Source organism: Muscardinus avellanarius (genome assembly GCF_963383645.1).
Source record: "Muscardinus avellanarius genome assembly, chromosome: 15".
NCBI lineage: Eukaryota > Metazoa > Chordata > Mammalia > Rodentia > Gliridae > Muscardinus > Muscardinus avellanarius.
The window spans coordinates 67476994-67492705 of NC_137801.1; the positions used below are offsets into that span (position 1 = coordinate 67476994).

The window sequence follows — 15712 nt, forward strand, 5'->3', positions numbered from 1 at the left end:
AACTATTGCTGCTGTTAAAAAAAAAAGGTTAAGTTAAAATTTTATGACTTCCATGGAAAGACATCCTAAATTTATTGTGAAGGCAAAAAGTAGTTTACAGACAAGGATACATATTTGATCCCATTTATATTCAATTATGTTTAAATGGATATAATATATAATATACAAGCACAGATTCATATACATTTAAGTGTTTCCTTGAGTTTGGAAGGATATATATCAAACTTATCTCTGGAGAGAGAAGTAAGACTATTTAAACAATTAAATGTTATCAGAAAAAAAATAGAACCATTTTCATTAATGAACAAAGTACTCAGGCAGCAACCAGGAGACTGGAGTTTTTCTTTCTTTTTTTCTTCCTTTCTTTCTTTCTTTTCCTTCCTTCCTCACTCCTTCCTTCCTTCCTTTCTTTTTTTTTTATGCAGTACTGAAAATTGAACCCAGGGGCATTCTACCTCTGAGCTACACCCCAACCCTATTTTATTTTTATTTTGAAACAGGGTCTCACTGGGTTGATGAGCATCTCACTACTTGCTGAGGCTATCCTCAAACCTGTGATCCTCCTATTTCAGCCTCCCAAGTACTGCATGCGACACCACACCAGGCTGAGTTCCCACTTTTAACTGCAGACCAAAGCCGGACACAGCAATGGCAAATTTTACTTCTTCACCTGCACAAGGGACCGGCATTCCTGGCCTCGCTCCCCTCCTCTCTCTTCCCTTCCTCCTTCTTTCCCTGCCTCACTCCTTTCTACTATTTTGCAGGTAACATGTGCATCTGGTAAATTATTCAAATTGGATAAAAGAGTGAATAATAAAATGTAAGTCTCTTTCCCAACCATGACCACCTTCTCCGGGCTTTCATGTCCTGCCAGAGATGCGTCTACATTTACAGTGTGCATGCATGTGCAGCAGCACCTGCCTACGAGCTCCCACACACACGTTCTCACACACACATTCTCTCACACAAATGGCAGAACACAGCTCTTCAGCCTTTATAGGACGATTATTGAATGAGGATGTCGACCCTAATATTTGCTCCATTTCACAATATCCCTGCTACTCCACCTTAGAGGTGGTGCTAAATGGCACAGATCTCCTTTTCAATAAGCTTGAGACCCTGGGGAAGAGTTTCACAACCCATACTCAAGTGTCACCAACTCAGGACTGGGAATTCCTGGACTGAAAAGTCTGCCTGTAAACCTAGGTGCAGGCTGACTCTGAGGTTGGGACTCTCTTAATAGAAGATTCCTGCTAAGGCACCCGTCTTCTGGAAGGCTACCTTTTTTGTGTGTGTGTGGGTCTGGGGATGGAACCCAGAGGCATTTGACCTCTAAGCTATACCCCCTGCCCTATATTTATTCTTTATTTTGAAATAGGGTCTCACTAAGTTGCAGAGGGCCTCACTAAGTAGCTGAGGGTGTCCGTGAACCACGATCCTCTAGTCTCAGCCTCCCTAATGCTGGGATTACAAGCGTGCGCCACCACACCCGGCTTTGGAAAGCTCCCTTTTATCACAGGTACTCCCTAGCATGAGACCCTGCGACCCTCCCCATTAGCCAGAAGCTAAAGCTCAGGCCCTAAGCTCATACTCAAAGCTCCAACCTGCTCCCTCCTGCCTTCATCACCCCCACCCCTACACACACACACATTCTGTGCTTCTGGCTTTCTCTGCCATCTAAATTTTAGGAATAATAAGATCTGTGAATTGGAAGGCCATTCATTCGATAAATATCTGCTGGGCACCTACTGTATGCCAGATCCCGGGCCAGCTGCCCAGAAACAGGTGATGTGGCCACGTGTAAATGTCCCACACAGCTTTCTGGGCTACTCTGCTAATCAAATATTTCCCTTAAACCCAGGAGTCAGACAGCTCATTCCAATAAAAGACTCATTTTTTTCAAAAGCTCCTATTCTTCTTGCTAGGCTCCCACAAACTGGAGTTCCTTTGGTTATAGACTCTCTTCTGGTGGATAGTGAGGACTGACCGAGGGGCATTCTACCACTGAGTTACACCCCAGCTCTTTTATTTATTTATTATTTATTTATTTGGTAGAACTGGGGATGGAACCCTTCTACCTCTGGGCTACACTCCCAGACCTATTTTTATGTGTTTTAAATTTGGAAACAGGATCTCTTAAGCCAGTGTAGCTGGCTTCGAACCTGCGCAGTCCTCCTGTCTCCGCATCCCAAGCGCGGGGATTACGAGCGTGCGCCACCACGCCCGGCCAGCTCTTTTTTTTTTTTTTTTTTTTTGGTGGTGGTACTGGGGTTCCTGGAAGCCCTTCTACCTCTGGGCTACACTCCCAGACCTATTTTATATTTTTGAAACAGGGTCTCTTACACCAGCTCGGCTGGCTTCGAACCTGTGCGATCCTCCTGTCTCCGCCTCCCAAGCGCGGGGATTACAAGCGTGCGCCACCACGCCTGGCTCCGGCCGGCTCTTTTTATTTTGAAACAGGGTCTTGCTAAGTTGCCTAGGTTGGTCTCTAACTTGCGATCTTCCTGCTTCAGCCTCCAGAGTAGCTGGAATTATAGGTGAGCATCATTGTGCCCCGTACGCCCGTTTTTGGACATTCTATCTTTAGAAATGCAGCTGAAATCTGAGGAAATTTCATCAGAGCCACACACCACAGGGTGGATCCATTCTGAGCATACAGCCCGTGAAACCCTCTGCATCCCTCACTCCCCAAGTCTTCATCCTGAGTACTTTGGTCAAGTCAGGTCTCAGCATCATAACCTTTTTTGTGTATCTATATGGGTTTTTTGTTGATTTGTTTTGTTTTGTTTTCAGTACTGGGGATGGAACCCAGGGACATTCTACCTCTGAGCCACTCCCCCAGCCCTATTTTTTATTCTTCATTTTGAAACAGAGTCTCACTGAGTTGCAAAGGGCCTAAGTAGCCGAGGCTGTCCACAAACCGCAATCCTCCTGTCTCAGCCTCCCAAATGCTGGGATTACAAGCGTGTGTCACCACACCCAGCTCATCTATGTTTGTTTGTTTGTTTTTGTGTGGGTCTAGGGATGGAACCCAGAGGCATTAGACCTCTGAGCTATACCTCCTGCTCTATTTTTTTTGTTCTTTATTTTGAAACCGGGTCTCACTGCGTTGCAGAGTAGCTGAGGCTGTCTGTGAACCGTGATCCTCCAGTCTCAGCCTCCCGAATGCTGGGATTACAAGCATGTGCCACCACGTCTGGCTCATCTATGTGTTTTGAATGGCACATTTTATATCTTGTGAGAGCTCATCAGCTCACCTCTGTGGATCTTTTTAGATCCTGTGCTCTCATCATGAACCCACAGCTCTGCCAAGATGGTGTCCCTGTTCATTGAATGGGAGCCACAGGCCTCCTCTGTCTAAGGCAGTCAGGAAAAAACTGTGGGGGCCTGGGCCGCACGGCTAGAGACCTCCTTCTGGCTGATTTGGACCCGCTACTAACGTCCTCTTGCGGCCTGATGCACACTGGGGTCCATGCCAGTTCTGAGGCTGCCCCCAACTCTGGCAGGCGGCCCAGCCCACCCATCTTTCCAGGAAGCTCTGACAAGAGCATCCTTCCAGAGCGCCTCAGTTCCATGCCACTGTGCCCACACAGTCCTTCGATGACAGTCTAGTGATCTTTCTCTCTCTCTTCAAAACAAACCAACCTAAATAATTTAGTTGATATTAACTTCCTAAAATTTAGGAAGTGTTGGAAGATGCTTTAGAAATATTGCTAAACAGACATCATTCATACTCCGCTCTCTATGAAACTTCATAGCTCTATCACCGGAACATTTGCTTTTGGGTCATTTCAAGCATTTGACTACCCCTGGGCCCCCAACAAGTTCTCTAATGGCAGGAATGTGACACCTCTGGTTCTTGCCACCAGGGGAAAGCAGGTGGAGGAAACTGGGCTATAGGAGAATTTGTGCTGTGCCAAAAGACTGACACGTTTAGTCCCCATGAAGACTTTGCTTAGAGATTCTAGTGCCTCTGCTTTACAGATGGGGTAAGTATGACCCAGAAGGGCTGGATAATCGGATGAGCTAGTCTCAGGCCCCTCGATCATCCAACCCAAGTTTGTTAACCAAAAGGGTGGATACGAAGAGGGTGCAAATTTCATTCACATGCACACACGCATGTGTGCACGCACACACACACGAAGCAACTTTTTAAAAATTAGAATAAATATCTAGGAAGCCACAGAATCTAGTCACTAATGTCACCAGGGTGGAGTTCCACCTCAAGTTCCCAATCTCAAATCTTTTATGCAAAGCACTAGATTTGATCATTTAACAAACCCACCTTGAGCACTGACTGTGTGCACTGGGCTCCGAGGAGGCCTGGGGAATAGAGACTGGTGGGAGCCAGTCCCCATGTTGAGGGACCCACAGTGTGATGAGAGAGGCCAGCTTGGAAATAAAACAGGTAGATCTGGATGGGTGTAGGCACGTACTGGGTGCCATGGTCTAACCTACCGGGACTATCAGAGCGCCTCCTGGAGTAAATGGTGTCTGAGCTGAATTGCAAATACCTGGCAGCCCAGGGTGGGGCGAGGCGCGGGGAAGAGTGGGCATCTAGGCCGGTGGGCTGAGTGCTAAGGCCTGGAGCCCAGGAGGAGGCAGGTGAGGATGACCACAGGACTAGCCGCAACTGCAGTGGGCACAGGCAGGGGCCTGCGGTCAAGGACCGGTGGCCCCCAGGAGCCTCAGGAGCCATGGATGCCACAGGAAGCCCCAGTAACCTCGATGGAGGAAGCACACATCACAGGACCCAGAGCACAGCTGCCAGGATACCTTGTTGCCCCCTGCTTACCTGGGACAAGGAGAGAGGAGCAGGCCGGGGACAGTGCTTTGATGCTCAGGGCCACGCTGCATGGCCACCTCCTGGACAAGACTAGCAGGTGGCCTGAGCACGAGGGAGGAGCGGTGGAGCCAAAGGATAGCAATGACAGGACGACCCGTGCGTCCTGGGGTTATGGGGACACAGGGAAGGGTACAATGGGTATGAACCAACCCGAGATCTCTCTCAAAGATGGCTCCCTCGACAGCCTGAGCACTGGCTCCCTGGGGGGAACAGGGATTGTTTTGTATCTGGCAATGAAATGCGCTTTGACATTTAATGAAAGGGACTGCTGGAGAAGCCCCTGGAAGCGGTCCTTTCCCTGCAAAGGGATGTGAGGCTGGCGTTTCTGGTCCACGTGGGAAGGGGTCAGTGGGCTGATGCTGAGGCTCAGGGTGCAGATGGGGTCTTCATTTACCTGTGGCATTCAATGCTGCTCCCTTCTCCATCCAGGTACAGCCAGGCAGCCTGAGGATGACCAGGGCTTCCTGCCCACAGCCACGGATGTGTCTGCCAAGGTGACCCTGGGGTCTCCACCTCTCTAAAGCCCCCAAGCCTACCCATTTCTGACAACAAGTGTGTCTATTTCTCTAGCCAGTGCCCTCTCATGGGACTGCACAGGGTCCTCTCTCCTGCTGGCTACATTTCCCTACAACCCACACCCCCAAAGGCCTCAGAGAAAAGCTGTTTGTGAGGCCCGCCTCCCCCAGGATGGAGTCTGCTCCTGGAGACTGGTGGCTGGACCTGAGGGTGTGTATTTTTCCAATGCCTCCTCTATTGACCTTTAATTACACTGTTTGCCCAGCTTCCCAAACTATTAACTCCCACCTCGCAGCAATCGCATGTCAATTAATGGAGGGCCTGCTCCCAGCTCAAGCTCCTGAACACAATTAAGCATGACAGTCCACAAATAAGAAAGAACTGGAGAATTAATTAAGGTCTAAACAAATTAATTACCAGTCCCAAATCGATTCCGATGCCAGCACACATGGTCCTGGGCTCACCGTCTCTCCTAACGTCTCCATGTATAAATAGAAACCAAGATTTCCCACACGATTGCTGTTCTAGACCAGGGGCACAGCATGGCTCTGCATGTACCTTGAGGGAAAGAGCAGGTTGCAGCGAGGACCGGCCTCCCACCTACTCAGCACACAAACATGCACACACACACGTGCACACACACACATGCACACAAGCCCGGCTGAACAGCCAAGGGCAAACTTGGAGGCGTAGTGCCCCCGGCAAGGCACTGAGTGGCCTGGGCCTCTCCGGCCACGTCAGTTTCTCAGCTTACAGAGGGCGAGGGACTATCCATCTGGGCTAAATTTGCATGAGTCTGAATTCACTTGTTCTTCCATGAAATGAGGATGACACACTTGGCCTCAGGGTTCTCTGAGCACAAAGTGAGGAACACTGAGCGGGAGGAGAGGTGCGTGGCCCCTGGGAGTCGTGGGCTCTGCAAACCCAGAGGAGGCTCGTGGTGACCACTGAGGAGGTCCCAATGGCAAGGGGTTTGAGTGGGGTCTGGGAAGGGGGAGAGCAGCAAAATTTGGGACAGGGACCAGGTGTCCCAGGTCTCTCTCTCCACATCATCACGTCCAGAGTAGGGACATCTCCCTTGTCCAAGGCATTGGGCTGAGCCAGAAGATGCAGTGACGAGCAGCAGCTGATTCCTGGGAGCCTCCTTGTTCCCAACCTGCCCAGGAGACTGGGAGTGAGCCGTGCCGCTGAGAGCAGGACACACTGGCCTTTTCAGGACTCCCATCACCCTCAGGACCCCCACCTGCCCCCCACCTCCCAGCAACAGGGCATCATGGAATCACTCTCCCTTGCTTCTGCCTATGTTCCATGTGCACCCACAGCTTACTGGCTCCTGTCTCCCCAGAGGGGAGACTCTACAAGGTGAAGCCCACTCTGAGCAAGCCTCTCAGCAATCCCGGTCTGGCCTCCCCTGTCCCAGAAAGCCAGGGTGCACTCTGGGCAAGACAGCCCACAGTGTGGCTCAGAGTGTCTTGGCCAGGGATGCCTGGACATAGGGTGGAGAGACGCCAAGTGCAGGGACGAGGGGGGCTTCTGAGCCCCTGGGTGGTAAGGACATGGCTTTTCATCTTGAAGTGCACAGTGTCAGTACCGACTAGGGGTGTCTACAAGTGCCCATTTGCAGAAGGGACTGGCTGCAGAAAGGACCGCTTCTCTCAGCATCCTGATGGTCTAGGATGATCAAGGTTGTGAACCACGCTGTGTCCAACCTGTGCAACTGGCTGGGGACATGGGGAGCTTCTGACGCCCAAGAGTGGCTCAACTTGTGTGAGGATGCTGAAGGCTCCTTCCCAATGACTAGGTGAGAAGGGAATCAGGCTGGAGCCAAAGAGGGACCAGCCAGAAAGTCTCCGACTGAAAGAATGGTTTCACCTTCTGAAGGAGTCCCAAGAAGTTGAGATAACCACAAGGTTACCCAGCAAGATGGCGGCAGAGTGAGGCTGGAATGGGCCCCTGGCAAAGTTAGCGGAAGCTAGGCTCAAGGACAGATAACATCTCAGCAGGGTCCCAGATCCAGTCAAGGGCAGCCAAGAACTGCCCATTCTCAGGCTGCATCTGACCCTCCAACTCCAATGGGCACGAACACCCGCTGGGCAGCCACGTTTGCGCAATTAGGTCCTGCAACAAAGTCACATCTAAAGAGGTATTCCATTAATGGTCCATGACAGAAATAGCTGAGAGTTCATTAAAAGTGTGGAGTTGCTATAGCAATTATCTGGGTCGGCTGAGCCGGGTGGTTGGTTCTGGGAGTTCATTAGCCTCTGGGCCATGGAGGAGGTGGGGCTGCCCACCTCTTTTTCAGGGGGGCTCCTCAGGTGCTCCAAAGCACGCTCCTATTGATGGAATCTGGTCTGTGGCCTCATTTGCTTCTGGGCTAAAAGAGGTGGGTACTGGTGCCTGGGTTTTACAGCAGGTGAAGATCAGGGTCAGGGCCATGAGCCTGGGTCTCACTCTTGGCTTTTCAGACTGAGCCTTGGCACCCGGGAGGTCAGGGCACCTCAGACCTGCCCTGCCTTTGTCCTCAGATACAGATGGGGACTCTGGCTTGGAATTTGCTTATACTTCTCTTTTCATGATTACTGGTACACTGCTTTGCGCTGCTCTGAATGTTATTTCTTTTGGAAAAACTTCCTACTACAGTGCTCCTCTCCCAAAACAAGATGTGGGCTTCCTAAGAGCCAGGCTGGGCTTTGTGGCATTCTCAGGGCCTGGCTGAACCTTCAAAGCCTGGCAGAACCTTCGTATCTTCTTTTGTGCCAGGAACCCCACTGACAGTCAGGTGAGGCCTACACACGCTTTTCAGAATATTTCTGAGTGAATAAAACCAAATTCAAAGGATTATAAAAGGATTATTCCAGAACAAGGTATCAACATTTTTCAAAATTGAGATTTAGTACTAGACATGCTTTTTAAGACCTAGCAGTTGATGTCTTAAGTATGATCATTTTGGGTTAGCATTGGGCATAAATGATATTTTCAGGTCTCTGAATGACAACCAGGTCATGAAAGTATCTGTGATTTCTATTGGTCCTGTTTTATGTGAGGTGGGAGAGAGCGGTTCTGGGGATTGCACCTGGGATGTTCTCCCTTCAAGCTATACTTCCAGCCCTTTAATTTTTTATTTTGAAACAGTCTTGCTAAAACTGGTTTTGAACCTTCAATCTTTCTGTCTCCACCTCCCAAGTACTGGGATTACAGGTGTGCGCTACCGTGCCTGGCTGGTCCTGCTCCTTACTCTGGTTACTAGGTTCAATCATGATGAAGGGAAACGTTACATTTCCATTAGAAATTAGTGTATATATTTCTTCAAGTTCACAGGATCCATTGCATTCTGTCTACTGACCCTTGGGGTCCTGAGGACTCTAGGTTAAGAATATCTGTGTTGCAGGGTGCCGTGGCACGTGCCTATAATCCTAGCTAGTCAGGAGGCTGAGGCAGGAGGATTTGAAGTTCAAGGCTAGCCTGGGGAAAATTAGGACTCTGTCTCAAGATAAAACAAAACAAAACAAAATAAAGAGCTGGAGATGTAGCTCAGTTGTAGAACATTTGCCTAGCATGTGTTAGGCCCTGGGTTTGAGCCCTCGCACTACAGGAAAAAAGAAAAGAAAGGAAAGAAATTTCTTTGCTAAAAGTAGAACCTCAGGCATGGAGTGGGTGGGTGGGGCCCTGCCACCCTTTCTTCTATCTGCTTACATTTTGCTCCTGTTCCCCAAAATCAGGGGCCCCGCAGGCATCAGGGGAGGTGAGGAAGGGCCACAGGTCTAGCCGTCTGGGACCCCCTCGGTCCTTACACCTGCGCGTGGCACACGCATGTCTGTGAGGTGTGCAGGTCTTACCTACAGCAGGGAACGGCACAAATCTCTGGACGAGAAGGCGGGTGGCTGGGGTAAATTTGTTGGCTTTCTGAACCAGGACATTAAGGCCCACCTTGGAAAGAAAAAAAAAAAAAAAAAAAAACAGAAAAAAGTACATGGTGCTGCAGTGGCTTATGGGAGGAGGGAAAGACCCCCCCCCATCTCTCCTCCCCTCCCCAGCAGCCCACGAGTCCAGCCAATGGCCCTCAGGTGCTGCGAGAGTCTTCTGGCCTTGGGCTTTTGCCAGTGCCAGTCCCGAAGCCTGGGATCCCTGTGCCCAACTCAGCCCACCCCGCTTCCCTCAGGCCCTTTTCCGAGTTCCCTCCCCACTGCCACTTACTAGCAGTGAGACCGTAGGCAGAGAAGTCGGTAAATTTTTTCTGCCTCAGTTTCTTTGTAAAAAGTGATAGTAATTTCTATAACATCCCAAGGCGGTTAGGAGAGTATATGGAAAGTGTTGAGCCTGATAAAGGCAGTTGTATAATGATGGTGAGCCTGATAGAGGCAGCTGTATCATAATGATGCCCCCTCTCCCAGGGCGCTCCTTCCTAGCACTCAGTCCACTGCTCATGGCCTGCTGCCCCACCGACCAGGAGTGAGGCCCCAGGCCTTTTGCATCTGTATACGCCCTGCACATTGGGCTGCACCTGGCGGCTCGTAGTTTATGCTCTGTAAGCTGGCGATTGAGGAAAGAGCCCGTGAACCAAGCAGACACCTGGACAGAGAGCTCCATACGGCTGGAAGGGGCTTCTGGGAGGGAAGGCAGGTGGGGGAGGCTGGCAGAGGAGAAGCACAGGAGCACAGGCACAGGGAGAGAAAAGATGAGATGTGTGTGGCCACATCAGAAGACAACACCCGAGCTTTCTGCTCCCCGAGACTGAGGTCAGAGCCAGCAGCCCCCTTGGCGATCTTCCTGGGAAGAGAAGTGGCAGAGGCTGGCCTGGTGGCACCTGTGCCGTTCTGCCCTCAGCTCTGCACACCTGGTGGCTCAGCAGACCACCCTGTGCCCTCTGGGTGGCCGAGAAGGCGCAGACCCTTGGGAAGGCCTCAGGGTGGCAGGGTGCCTATGACAGGCAGGGCAGGATGCAGCATGGTCAGAACAGCTTGGCCCGGGCTGCAGTCACACCTCGGTGGCGGTGGCGGGGCAGTGTACTGCCAGCCCACCTGGGCCCTGCTGCCCCACCACGCAGGTGGAGCTCACCAAGTCCAGGTCTGCTCTCGGCAACAAGTGGCTGGAAATAACCTCTCACACCTGCCCCTCAAGAAGCTGTGAACAGGGAAGGCCTAGAGGGAGCCTGGGGGCAGGCAGACTGTAAACACTTGGGATGGGGAGGAGGAAAAGGGGGAGGAGGAAGGGGCTGGGAGAAGACCTGCGTGCTACTCAGCACACAGGCAGTATCTTAATGAAATCCCACTACAGGCCTCTGGATAAGCCTTGTTGCCCCTTTTCATAGAAAAGAGGCAGGTTCAGAGAGAAGGAGTCACTGTGCCAAGCACACTCCCTAGGCTGAGGCTGGCAAAGCGGAGAACCCAGCCCCCCCATGCTATTTACATTCCAACTGTCCTCTGGAAGTGACACTTTGATGTCTGCATGCTATTTACAACCGGCTCTTTGTAAAGCAGGAGCCCCCCCTGACAAAGGCCAGCCTGGGGCTGGGGTCCAGATGAGCTAGAAAGGCAGACGGCGGGCGGCGTTTGAACCATCCCTGCCCCAGCCAGGAGTGAGAAGGCCTGTTCAAAGCCCCCCATACTCACCTGGTTAGAGGAGGGAGTACGTAAGGAGGAGGGGAAGCCCGAGCCATCAGGGAGCTTGGAGCTCCCCAGGCCTTGCAGCCTCTCAGTCTCTCAGTTAAGGGGGGACAGGCAGGGCTGGGGACAGCAGGGAGGGATGGAAGCCACCTCTTAGTGAACACCCAGACTCCCACTGCCTGAAGCCGGCCTCTCTCTGGCTGGCCTTCTTCCCACTACTTGGGACTGCTACAATCCATTGGGGGTGGTCAGCCCTGACTCCTCTCCCCAGGTGGATGCCCAGGGTGGGGAGGGAGAGCACAGACGGGCCCTGGTCCCAAGCTTCCCTCTCCCAGAGCCATGGGGAAGCTGGTCTTCCCTCTCCCTCTGGCCCCTTGTCAGCTGTGCTGGCCCACAGTCAGAGCTGGGAGAGCAGTGGCCAGAGCTGGTCCCCTGTGTCCTTCGGCCATTGCTGGTGTCCCAAGGGTCCTGGGCTCGAGCCCGGCCACACAAGGAATTCTTGTGCAAATCTGTACCTTGTTTGTTTTCCCCTCTGCCCAAATGGAGTCCCTGTTTGGTTAATTTCTATTTTGTAGCTTATTTGGAGGCTGTTAAAACAGACCCTGGGGGACCCTCAGCAGCGATTGTTCCATATCTCATTATCTTTCCCAAACCCGATTATTAGCTCTGATTTTTCTGATCGCTAGCTGCTGTTCATGATGAGTTGTGTGCCATTAATGCCAGCTGGTTCCCTTAAACAGGACCTACCATGCCAGGGAAAACGAGCTGGCATTCCGAGCCCCCAGCCACTTGGCTTTTTAATTTTAATGGGCTCCACCAAATGTTCCAGGCCAAAGGGTCCTGAAGAACCAGAACAGACGGGCTCCCAGCCCCCGATCTGCAGCCCACCCTGGGTCCCTGCCCAGGCCGTCGCTGTCCAAGGTGCTGGGGCAGTGGGGCTGGGCTGGGGGCTAGGGAAGGAGTGAGGGTAAGTGGATGAGCTGCCTATGTCCACACCCTTTCTGCCCCTGAGCCCATGGCTAGAGGGCGACCACTGGGCACCCAGTCAACTCCCAGCCACACAAAGCCCAGATCTCCTCCCCACTTCCTGGGTCCCCAGCCCCTATGGTTGGCTGACTCTCAGATACATACACCTGCCTTGCTACATCTCGCCCCATCCATGTGGGACCTGCTGTTCTAAAGCTTCACTCTTGGCCGAGAGCTGTTTGCTGTCCAACTGTCCTTCTCAAGGTGTGATCCCCTCCTATCCACGTGCCATTTAAGACTAGCCGTCTACACAGCAAGAGCAGTTGCCCAGGAGATGGGAAGAGGTGGGTGGGGTGGGTGCTCCATAAAACCCTCAGTGTCTTGAGCTACATGGCTGGTGGCTGTATCCGTGGGTACCAACATCTTTGCAGGCCAACAGCAGCCTGATTTCTGCAAGGCTCGTGAGGAGACACTGAGTGGGACTGGAGCAATGCCTGCATCCCTGTTACACCCTCCACCCCTCCCCTCAAAGGGAACCACCCAGCCTGGGACCACCCAGGCTGCCTGTTTCCATGGGCCTCAGCACCCCAAACCCTGCCTCGTCCACACCTGTTATCCTGACCCACTACCAGCTTGGCTGCTCCCACCTGGACAGGGGCTTCTCAGGACCCACAGCTAGCTCACCATTCTACCTCCTGGATAGCCTGGATGCAGTTCTTCTTTCTCTGCTCTCCTGGCATGACGGCCCCCTCCCTGCCACACTCCCTGACACTTCTGCCCACTCCCATCTACCATCTGCAGTGGCCGGGGCAGCTTTATGAAATGAACATGGCAAGCCAGGCATGGTGGTGCATGCTTGTAATCTCAATACTTGGGAGGCTGAGACAAAAAGATCATAGGTTCAAGACCAGCCTCAGCAACTTAGCGAGCTCTTGTTTCAAAATAAAAAATCAAACATTGGCCTGGGGGTATAGCTCAGAGGCAGAATGCTCCTGAGTTCAATCTCTAATACCACATACACACAAAAAGATATGGCCTTAAGGAGCCTCACACCCCTGTGTGTACGCCCAGCTTTGCTTGTTTGAGGGGCTCCAGATTCCTGGCCATCTTCTGGCTCTTCCCATGAGCCAGTGCTCCAACCTCACCACAGGACCTTCGAGCACTGTCCCTCTGAGGCCTCCTCACATATGGCCTAAATGTCAGGCCTCCTCTTGGCTCAGAGTGCCCCTGTGACAGTCCCTCAAGGAGCCTGGAACTTTTTCTTCTGTGCACCTATCATGGTCTCCCAATCACAGTCTCTTAAGTAAACATTTGTTTACTTTTATTTTTTTTTTTGCGGGTCTGGGGATGGAACTCAGAGGCATTTGACCTCTGAGCTACACCCCCTGCCCAATTTTTTATTCTTTATTTTTGAAACAGGGTCTCACTGAGTTGCAGAGGGCCTCGCTAAGTAGCTGAAGCTGTCCGTGAACCGCGATCCTCTGATCTCAGCCTCCCAAATGCTGGGATTACAAGCGTGCGCCACCATGCCCGGCTTTGTTTAGTTTCTTTTGTTGTTGTTGGCACTGGGGATTGAACCCAGGGGCATCCTACCTCTGAGCTATACTCCCAGCCCTTTTTGATTTTTATTTTGAAATAGGGTCTCACTAAGTTGCTGAGGCTGGCTTTGAACCTGCAATCCTCCTGCCTCAGCCTCTCAACTAGGATTACAGGTGTGCATCACCAAGCTTGGCTTGTTAACCTTCTTAAAAATTTCAAAGCCAGGTGTGGTGGTGCATGCTTGTAATCCCAGTATTTGGGAAGCTGAGACAGGAGGATCATGGATTCGAAGATAGCCTCAGTAACTTAGCAAGACCCTATTTCCAAATAAAAAATAAAACAGAACTGGAGGTATAACCTGGAAGAAGGCCCCTGGGTTTTACCCTAGTAACACACACACACACACACACACACACACACACACACACACACACGCACATGCACACACACACGCGTGCACACACACACACACACACACAAATTTCAGGATCAATATATAATACATGTATCTGATTGTAAAACCTGAATATTACAGAAATAGTTGTTATTTTTGTGTGGACTCTAGATCCATCTCTCCTCATAGACCTAAATACTGGGGCACAGGGCTGCGTCTCTTATTCCTCACTAAATCCCCGGTGCACGGTGACATGAGGGGGATTTAAAAATGCTTCTAGAATACAGGGAATGAATGATTCCTGAAACAGGAAGGAGAAGAAAGAGCCACCAAGGAGACTTGCCTTGGGGCCACTGCTGTCCTCTGCAGTAAATGCTGAGCACCATTAGCCTGGACCCTGCTCTGGTCTACAGTCCCCAGAGGGGATTTCTGCCTGATGGGGGGCGCAGAGGGGGTGGTACCCAAGGGTCATGAAGGCTTTGAGAAAAGGGTCATGATGCCTGACAGAGCCCTGAGGGTGGGTAGGAGGCAGCCCAGGAGGAGACTCTGCAAAGGCTCATGAAATGTAAACCGTCTGCAGGGCGCTCAAGAGGACCATCTGCAGCAGGCTCTGCGGACTCCCCCGTGTCTGCCATGGGGTCCAAGTGACATGAAGGACAATGGAGAAGGCATGCCTGACAGAGGTCAGAATTTAGGTCCACTCTTGGATAATAATATATCCTAATGGTCAGTGTGGGTCCTGGGGTGCCAGGTCTGGGGCCAGGTCAAGGAATCACTGAAGTACCAAAAATACCCACCAGAGGGCGGGCTTTGGCTATCAAGTGGCCCAGTGACCTTCTATAAAGGTCAACTGTCCTCCAGCCCAGCCACTTCGACTGTCCTCCAGCCCAGCCACTTCGAGGCTCAGCCGTGGGGCTCAGGTGCAAAGTGGCCACAGTGGCGGGGACAGAGTTACACGCAGGCCAAAGACCCAGTCAGTTCCAGCTCTGGTTGAATGGCTTTTTGCAAGAAACAGTGGCCAACTCTGACCCCGGAGCCGTGCCCTATAGGGACCAGCGTGCCCCCTGGAGGAAACCGATGACCTCAGACACTTCCACATAGAAGGGGCCAGCAACTTGTCCTCCCCAGCATAGATGCAGAGCCGCTTTTCACATCTGATTCGTCACTGCCCGCAGCACTATCTGCAGGCTTCCAGCACACTTCCCATTCTACTGCATGGTCCACGCAGTGGGCCCTCCAACCCAGAAGCCATGCACAGCAAAAGCAGCAAGTCTGTCCAGGAGGCACAGGTGCTATAGCCCCCCACCTCCCCCAGGCCCAGAAAGGAAGAGAAGGGCCTGGGGCCATCGTTCACTGTAGAGCCAGCCAGGCCCTGTCTCACAGAAGGTAGAGCATGTTCTAGACCCAAAACAAAAAGATGCGCTGACTTGACTTTAGCTACAAAGCAGAGCTCCAGGAACCAAGCGTGAAGGAAGACAGAGCCCGAAGAGCCTCAAAAAAAAAAAAAAAAAAGAAAGAAAAGAAAAAAGAAAGAAAGAAAGAAAGAAAGAAAGAAAAGAAAAAAAACCAGATCCCCACAGCTCTCGGGGTTCCTGGGAGGAGCCTGCCCACCGGGGCCTGCTCACAGGTCCGCCAACTCGGAAGCTAACACACTGACTGGCTTTTGTCCCCTCCTCCGGTCCCAGGGTAGCAAGAAGAGGCAGGGGTCTCTGGGTTAGCGGAAGAGTGTGTATAAGCCCAGGAAGGTCCTGCCATTGACGTCACCTTGTGCCTCAGTTTCTTCATCTGTAAAATGGGGACGAACACCCAAATAATGCCTGGTGCAGTGTAGACACTCTGTCAGTGGTA

General features: G+C 51.8%; 1 protein-coding gene across 6 annotated transcripts in view; it reads right to left on the bottom strand.

Moving 5' to 3' along the window:
• The window catches only part of SFXN5 (sideroflexin 5), a gene marked incomplete at both ends in the record, with an annotated part of 122007 nt that overhangs the window by 33931 nt on the left and 72364 nt on the right, over positions 1-15712 (bottom strand). For 4 of the 6 annotated variants that reach the window (XM_080711008.1, XM_080711010.1, XM_080711007.1 and 1 more), the window contains one exon: positions 9199-9289. The exons of 1 other annotated variant lie outside the window; for it this stretch is intronic. In XM_080711008.1, the coding sequence (XP_080567134.1) occupies positions 9199-9289 (91 nt within the window). The remainder of the gene's footprint in view (positions 1-9198; positions 9290-15712) is intronic. One more of the 6 variants, XM_080711012.1, reaches the window with a different exon arrangement.